The 8,931-nt window shown below is 44.1% G+C and overlaps 1 protein-coding gene across 1 annotated transcript in view; it reads right to left on the bottom strand.

Moving 5' to 3' along the window:
* Window positions 1-8,311, bottom strand: part of TMCO4 (transmembrane and coiled-coil domains 4) — a 108,958-nt gene extending 100,647 nt beyond the window's left edge. Inside the window, exons 1-2 of the mRNA XM_004377180.2 lie at window positions 7,959-8,311; window positions 1,034-1,223 (exon numbers count right to left, since the gene is read on the bottom strand). Coding sequence (XP_004377237.1) covers window positions 1,034-1,215 — 182 coding nt within the window. The 5' untranslated portion in view covers window positions 1,216-1,223; window positions 7,959-8,311. The remainder of the gene's footprint in view (window positions 1-1,033; window positions 1,224-7,958) is intronic.
* Window positions 8,312-8,931: the final 620 nt, after the last annotated feature.

The following is an 8,931-nucleotide window of genomic DNA, read 5'->3' as shown; positions in this document are numbered from 1 at the left end:
TGTGTGTGTGTGTGTGTGTATACATAAATAGGATGGAGCAGAATGCCTCATAGGGTTTCCAAGGAGTGACTGGTAGATTCGAACTGCCAACCTTTTAGTTAGCAGCTGAATGCTTAACCACTGTGCAACCAGGTTTAGATAAAAACCAAACCTGTTGCCGTTGAGTCGACTGTGGCTATATATTGGATCCCCGGGTGGCGCAGCAGTTAAGTACTTGACTACTAGCTGAAAAGTTGGCGGTTCAAACCCATCCAAAGGCACCTCGGAAGACAGGCTTGGTGATCTGCTTCCGAAAGGTCACAGTCTTGAAAGCAGTTCTATAACCTGTTGCTGTCAAGTCAATTTTGACTTACAGTGACCTTGTAGGACAGAGCAGAACTGCCCCATAGGATTTCCAAGGAGCGGCTGGTGGATTTAACTGCTGACCTTTTGGTTAGTAGCCGTAGCTCTTAACCACTGTACCACCAGGGCTCCAGCAGTTCTATATCTGTATCTCTCTATCTATCTATATAAGGAGCCCTGGTGGCTAGTGGTTAAGAGCTACGGCTGCTAACCAAAAGGTCGGCAGTTTGAACCCACCAGCTGCTCCACAGGAGAAAGATGTGGCAGTCTGCTTCTGTAAAGATTACAGCCTTGGAAACTGTGGGGCAGTTTGGCTCTGTCCTATAGGGTTGCTATGAGTCAGAATTGGCTCAACGGCAATGGGTTTGGTTTTTTGGAAAGATATATATATATATCTTCTCTGTGTACTTCAAATAGTGCCTGGTACACAGTAGCTGCTCAAAAAATGCTTGGTGGAGGTATAAATGAGTGAATAGTGAATGAGAGGCTGTCTCACCCCTACCTGATTGTGAGTTACCTACCTTGCCTTAAAGGCAAAGACAATGACCTGTTCCTGTTTGTGTCCCCCCACACCCCACCCCACCCCCACCCAGCCCACTAGTACCTGACAGATTGCCAGGCTGTCAGCGATTGCCTCCCTGAAGAAAACCTGGGAAGCATGGCCTTCCCACTGTGAGACAAAAGCACTCACCTGTGCTCGGGTTCTGGAAACAGCTGGGACAGGGAGATGCCACAGAGCGCGGCATAAGCAAAGCGGTTGGCCTCGGCCAGCTCCCGGCCAGTGGGCAGACTTGGGTTCCCCTCTGTGGCTGGCTCAGCTGCCTGAGGCTGCTGCTGAGGCAGCCTCTGGCTCGGCCTTTCCCACGTGGCCATTCCCAGCCCTGCAGGAAAAAAAAAAAAAACAGTAAGAAATGTTTCCATGGGGTAGGCAAAGATTACTTAGACAGGACACAAAAATGACCAATGGTAAAAGAAGAGATCGATAAATTAGGCTTCATTAAAATGAAGAACTTTCATTCACCAAAACAAGTCCTGGGCGGTGCAAATAATTTGTGCTTGACTATTAACCAAAAGGTTGGCAGTTCGAATCTACCCAGTGGTGCCACAGAAAAAAAGGCCTGACATTTGGAGGTGGAAATCTCTAAATACATGACTGTAGGTGCTCCTCATGTATTAATATAGACAACAGAGCACATGAGTGGCACAGTTGGGGAAATCTCTTAGACATAACTACACATCTCACAGGATGAAGTTTCCAGGCTTGAAGGCAAAGGACCATAGACTCGGGGGACATCTATATCAACTGGCACAATACAGTTCTCAAAGACAATGTTCTACATCCTTCTTTGGTGAGTAGCGTCTGGGGTCTTAAAAGCTTGCAAGGCCATCTAAGATACAACTATTGGAGAGGGAAAAATACTAATGACTCAAGGGAACAATTAGTTCAAAGGATTAAGGGACCACATGAACCACAGCCTACACGAAACCGAGGCCAGAAGAACTAGACGGTGGCTGGCTACCACTACCAACCACTCTGACTAGGATTACAATAAGGGGTCCTAGACAGAGTGGGAGAAAAATATAGAACAAATGATCAAATTCACAAAAAAGACCAGACTTACCAGTCTGACAGAGACTGAAGGAACCCCGGAGACTATGGCCCCCAGACACCCTTTTAATTCAGACTTGAAATCACTCCTGAAGTTCACCTTTCAGCCAAAGATTAGGCAGGCCTATAAGACAAACAATAGCACATGTGAGGAATGTGCTGCTTAGAGCAATCAAGTATACGAGATCAAATGGACAACACCTGCCCAGGAACAAAGATGAGAAGGTGGGAGGGACAGGAAAACTGGATGAATGGACACAGTGAACCCACGGTGGAAAGGGAAATAAGTGCTAACACAATGTGGATTGCAGCCAATGCCATGAAACAATTTGTGTATAAATTTTTGAACGAGAAACTAATTTGCTCTGTAAACTTTCACCTAAATCACAATTAAAAAAAAAAAGCAAAAGTTGAACAAGAAAAAAAAAAAAAGGCCTGGCAATCTACTTGCTAAGATTATAGTCATTGAAAACCCTATGGAGCACAGTTCTACTCTGAAACACATGGGGTCGCTGTGAGTCTTAACGGACTTGATAGCAACAGGTTTTTTTTTTTTTTTTTTTTTTTTTTTAATTCATCAAAAGACACGTTTAGGAGAATGAAAACATAATCCACAGACTAAGGGAAATTATTTTCAATATGCATATCAACAAAGGATTTGTATCTATACTATATAAACAACTCTTATTAATCATTAAGGAGCCCTGGTGGCCCAGTTGTTAAGTGCTCAGCTGTTAACTGAAAAGTCGGCGGTTTGAACCCATTGGCCACTCTGCAGGAGAAAGATGTAGCAGTTTGATTCTATAAAGATTGACAGCCTTGGAAACCCCATGGAACACCTCTACTCTGCCCTATAGGGTCACTATGAGTCAGAACTGACTCGATGGCAAAGGGAATTAATCATTAGGAAAAAGACAAATGATCCAATTTAAAAAAATGGGCAAAAGACTTTAACAGGTACTTCATAACAGATATCCAAATGACTAATAAGTATATGAAAAGGTGTTCAACGTTATCAGCCATCAGAGAAGTGGAAATTAAAACCCCAATGAGATACTACTACCACCTATCGAAATGGCTAAAATTAAAAACACTGACCAAGTGTTGGTGCTGGAGAGGATAGGAGGAAATAGAACTTTTACACACTGCTGGTAGGAGTCTAAACTGGTATAACCACTTTGGAAAACTGGTTGGCAGTATCCACTATAGCTAAACATATGCCTTCCCTATGCCCCAGTAATTCCACTCCTAAAGAAATGAGAACTCATGTCCACCAAAAGACATGTACATGAAGGTCACAGCAGCTTCATTCACAAGAGTCCCCAACCGGAAACAACCCAAATGCCCATCCACAGTAGAATGGCTAGATTGCGGTAGAGTCATACAGTGGAACATTACACAGCAATGCAAAAGAATGAGTTGCAGCTAACCACAACAACATGGATGATCTCACAGACAAAATGATAAGCAAAAAAACCCACTCACAAAAGAGTAATACTGTAAGATTTCATTTATATGAAGTTGAAGAACAGGTAAAACCAATCTACGGTGACAGAAGTCAGAAGAGTGGTTACCTCCAGGAGGGGGTATCTACTCAGAAGGGACACAGGGGAGCCTTCTGGGTCTATATTTTGACTTTGGTGATGATTAGGGAAAAAAACAAAACAAAACAAAACTAGTTGCAGTCGAGTTGACTCTGACTCATGGCGACCCCATGTTTCAGAGTAGAACTGCTGTGATCTTTTGGAAGTAGATCGCCAGGCCTTTCTTCTGAAATGACTCTGGGTGTATCCTGTCATCCGTTTAGTTAGCAGCCAAATGCTCAACTGTTTGCGTCACTGAGGGACATGGGTATAAATATATATAAAAGTTCACTGGGACATACACTTAAAATTTGTGCACTTTACTGTATGTATAGCATAGTGTCTGGAGCCCTGGTGGTGCAATGGTTAACTGCTTGGCTGCTAACTGAAAGGTCGGTGGTTTGAACCACTAGTGGCTCTGTGGAAGCCATATGTGGCAGTCTGCTTCCATAAAGATCACAGGCTAGAAAACCCTACGGGGCTGCTCTTTGGGTTGCTATGAGTCGAGATCAACTCGATGGCAACAGGTTTGGTTTCGTTTTTTAGTATGGGGTATGGTACAGGATATGGTATGGGGTATGGTACGGGATATGGTATGGGGTATGGTATGGTATAGTGTACTATATGCATAGACTGCGATGAAAGGAAGGGAGACAAAGGAGGAGAGAGGAGAAGAAGGAAGCAGAGGGAAGAAAGGAGACAGTAGAAGAGAGACAGGAGAAGAGAAGCCAAACCAGGCATTCAAGCGGTAGGAAGGGCACTGGGAGTGGGGACCCATGCACCTGGCAGTGCCAGGCCATCAGGGAAGCGTGCTAGCCTTGACTACAAGACATCAAGGATAGGAATGCAGGCTCAGAGGCCAGACAGACCTGGGTGTGAATCCAAGTACCTCTCCCTAATAGATATGGGACCTTGGGCAGGTCAACTTCTCTGCTCTCAGGTTTCCTCACCTACAAAATGGGATTGTAACAGTATCTACCTGGAAGAGCTGTGTTATGAGTAAATGAAATAGCCCATGTGGGTAAACATTTGTAAACACTTAGAATAGAGCTGGCACGGGGTTAAACCAAAACCCATTGCTCTAGCTGATTCCAACTCATAGCGACCCTATAGGACAGAGCAGAACTGCCCCATAGGGTTTCCAAGGCCGTAATCTTTACAGAAGCAGACTGCCACATCTTTCTCCCACGGAGCAGCTGGTGGGTTTGAACTGCTGACCTTTTGGTTAGCAGCTGAATGCTTAACCACTGCACCACCAGGGCTCCTTCAGTGCTATATAAATGTTTGTTAAACAAATGAAAAAATTAATAAACAAATGAAATGCTCAGTACAGTACTTGACACATAACAAAGGAGGTGTAAATAATAATAAGAGCTAACATTACTGAGCCCTTACCGGGCGCCAGGCTCTGCAAGGCAAATTCTATCATAATGTCCAGAGCGCCTGCGTGGTGCAGTTAACACACTAAGCTGCTAACCAAAAGGCTGGAGGTTGGAGTCCACCCAGAGGCACCTTGGAAGAAAGGCCTGGTGATCTACTTCCAAAGATCAGCCACTGAAAACCTTATGGAGCACAGTTCTACTCTGACATACAGGAGGTCGCCATGAGTCAGAATTGACTCAGTGGCAACTGGTTTATCATAATGTCCAGTTTACAAATGAGGAAACAGGCTCAGAGGAATACCTGGTCAGGGTCACACACCTATAAATGACAGACTGATAGACCCCAAAGCCAGAGCTCCTGGGCACCACCTGTTTTAAATACTTGTCATATTGCCAAGAGAGCTCTAGTCTAATAACCAGATTCTGCACTGTTTTTAGTCCATAGCTTTGTTCCTATCCAGTTGAACAATAAAAACTCGTGTTCTCAAAATATGATTTCTGTAGAGGAGTTTCTTAAAAACATGTCATGACTAATAATTAATTAGCTTCTTGAAACAACCCTGAGGTAGTGAATAGCAGAACATCAACATCTGTACAGCATGTGACAGTTTACAAAACACTTTACAACCCATTCAATTCTCACAACTGCCATGTAGTTAAGCAGGGCATGAACCATTATGATTCCTTCATACAACTGAGGAAACAGGCTCAGAGGCCAAGCGATTCTTCCACAGTTGCACAATAAGTTAAGTCAGATCTAAACCACATTTCTGGCTTCAAATCCCATGCTCTTTCCTCTACACCACCCCAGGGATCCTCCTCCCCTTGTTTCAGGTGGAGAAGCTGAGGCTCAGAGAGGTTAAGGTCTTGCCAAGGTCAACCCAGCAGGACTGGTATCCAATTATTGCCCCAAGAACCCAAGTTTGAGATTTGTAGTTTTTCGTGGCTCAGAGGATCAGTCCAGACCACAGGCCCTCTCCTTCCCCAGCCTGCATGGTCGAAGACAAAAGAGGACAGCTCAAACCACAAACTACAGCTGGTACCAACTACATCATCCAGCCATGATGTCTGCAGGCTCAGCAATTCCACTTCATTTAATCAGCTTCAAAAGCCATTTGGAGGCTGCAGTAATTGCACCTATTTACCCAGAGGAGCCCAAGATAGTATTTTATTGGGCTGGTATCGGAGGAGCTCCACATGAGTTCTTAGTTCAAGACTAAACAGGCTTCTAATCAAAGAAGCGTGAACTGGCTTGCCTCTAACCAGAGGAGGGAGATGTCCTCTGTGCACAAAAAGCTGAGCTCAGGCCAAATTCATTCTCTCATTCGTTTAATAAAATATATTCTTGATCCCCTACAATCCATACTCTACATAATAGACCAAGTGGCCTTTTCGTCATATACACCAAGCATGTCGCTTGCCTGCTTAAAAGCCTCTGAAGGCTTCCCATCGCACCAGGATAAATGTCAATCTCCTTATCATGGCCTACAAAGTCCTATGTGATATGGCCCCTGCCTACCTCTAAGCTCCATCTCAGATTCCATCCCACCCCCTGCCCAACTTGTTCACTACACTCAGCCACACTGATTGTCTCTGCTCTTCAAAGATACAAGCTTGTTACCACCTCTGGGCCTTTGTACCTGCCATTCTCCCTGCCTGGAACACTCTTCCCTAGATCGTCAATCCAAATGTCACTTCCTCTGAGAAGCCTTCCCTGACTGTTCAGCTAAGGAGTTTAGACTTAATTGTTAAAGCAAAGGCTGTTGGGGGGAGCCAAGTGAGGGTGCAAGGGGCCTCTCAGTACTATTAGTGTGACTTGGTATATCATTTTTTCAAAATAAAAAGTTAAAAAAAAAAAAAAGCAATGGGAAGTCTATAGTTTTAAAGACCTTTCTTAAAGTCTAAGTACATTATAAATAAATATCCACCTCCACTCCAAGTTAACCAGTTAATTAATGCAATAAACATGTTTTGCCGCCTACTATGTACCAGGCACTGTGCTACATGCTGGGGATACAGTGGTGACTAAGACAGACGACTCCCCATCATGGAAGTTATATTCTAGTGAGGGAGACAGGCAAAAAATATGTAAACTCATAAGTAAGACAATTTTAAATAATTATGAGGGCTCTGAAGAAAATGTTGCTGTTGTTAGGTGCCGTCAAGTCGGTTCTGACTCATAGCGACCCTATGCACCACAGAACAAAACACTGCCCGGTCCTGTATCATGCTCACAATTGTTATTATGCTTGAGCCCATTGTTGCAGCCACCATGTCAATCCATCTTGTTGACGGTCTTCTTCTTTTTCACTGACCCTGTACTTTATCAACTATGATGTCTTTCTCCAGGGACTGATCCCTTTTAACAACATGTCCAAACTATGTAAGACGTAGTCTCGCCATTCTTCCTTCTAAGGAGCATTCTGGTTGTACTTCTTCCAAGATAGATTTGTTCATTCTTTTGGCAGCCCATGGTATATTCAATATTCTTCACCAATACCACAATTCAAAGGCGTCAGTTCTTCTTTAGTCTTCCTTACTCATTGTCCAGCTTTCGCATGCATATGAGGCAATTGAAAATACCATGGCTGGGGTCAGGCGCACCTTAGTCTTCAAGATGACATCTTTGCTTTTTAACATTTTAAAGAGGTCTTTTGCAGCAGATTTGCCCAATGCAATGCATCTTTTGATTTCCTAACTGCTGCTTCTATGGGTGCTGATTTTGGATCCAAGTAAAATGAAATCCTTGACAACTTCAGTCTTTTCTGTGTTTTATCACGATGTTGCTTATTGGTCCAGTTGTGAGGATTTTTGTTTTCCTTATGTTGAGATGTAATCAATCCATACTGAAGGCTGTGGTCTTTGACCTTCACCAGTAAGTGCTTCAAGTCCTCTTCACTTTCAGCAAGCAAGGCTGTCATCTGCATAGTGCAGGTTGTTAATAAGTCTTCCTTCAATCCTGATGCTCCTTTCTTCTTCATATAGTCCAGCGTCCAGATTATTTGCTCAGCCTGAAGAAAATAAACCTTAAATAATACTTACCCAGATTTTGGGAAACAACTGTGGGCCTCCCCTCTCTCTTAAGTCTCAAGACAGGCTGTCTAGCTTCTCAAAGGTTCGTCAGAGAAAGATGCAAATTGCCCTGGGGGAGCAAACCAGAAAAACCAGCCTGTGGCTCCCTAGGGTGTGGGATCTGAAGGAGAGCCTACAGGAGAGAAGCTTAGGGTGAGCCTTGTTCTGCACTTCCTTTCCAGTTCCTCTACCTGGGATGACTTTCTCAGCAGACAGCAGTGCAGCCACCACTTGCTGAGTGCTCACGATGTGCCAGCCAGGGTCCTGGTACCTTGCATGGACCATCTCATTTAATGTCCCTGCTCTAACCTTTTGTACCCTGAGCTGTGGTGTGTCCAAGCTCCTTGGTTAACCTGGGCAGTATAGAGCAGGCCCTGCATCTCCTCTATATCTGTATCCTGGCCCAACCATGCACCTGCCACAGAGTGAGTGTTCAGGAACGAATGAATGGACTAGTGTTTAGGCTTCAGCAAGGGACAGATTTTTGCACTGTAGTGGCTTGTGTATTGTTATGCTGCTGGAAGCTATGCCACTGATATTCAAATACCAGCAGGATCACCCATGATGGACAGGTTTTAATGGAGCTTCCAGACTAAGACAGACTAGGAAGAAGGCCTGGCGATCTATTTCTGAGAATTAACCAATGCAAACCTTATGGATCACAACAGAATATTGTCTGGTAAGATGGTGCAGGATCGGACAACATTTTGTCTGTTACGTATAAGATTGTTAGGAGTCGGAGCCGACTTGACAGCAACTAACAACAACAGATTTTCCTTGCTATTTCTCTCTCTAAAGGCAGTCCTGTTCTTAAACTCCAATCAAGCATCAGATGGTGAAGGGAGATGGAACAGGAGCCAAGCATCTGGAATTACTCAAGGATGTCCCAGGGCCCAAAAAATCAGGGTCCCCTAAAATTTCAAATAATCTGAGCTTCATCTTA

Source organism: Trichechus manatus, unplaced genomic scaffold, assembly GCF_000243295.1.
Source record: "Trichechus manatus latirostris isolate Lorelei unplaced genomic scaffold, TriManLat1.0 scaffold00048, whole genome shotgun sequence".
Lineage (NCBI taxonomy): Eukaryota > Metazoa > Chordata > Mammalia > Sirenia > Trichechidae > Trichechus > Trichechus manatus.
This window is presented reverse-complemented; position numbering and strand designations above follow the sequence as displayed.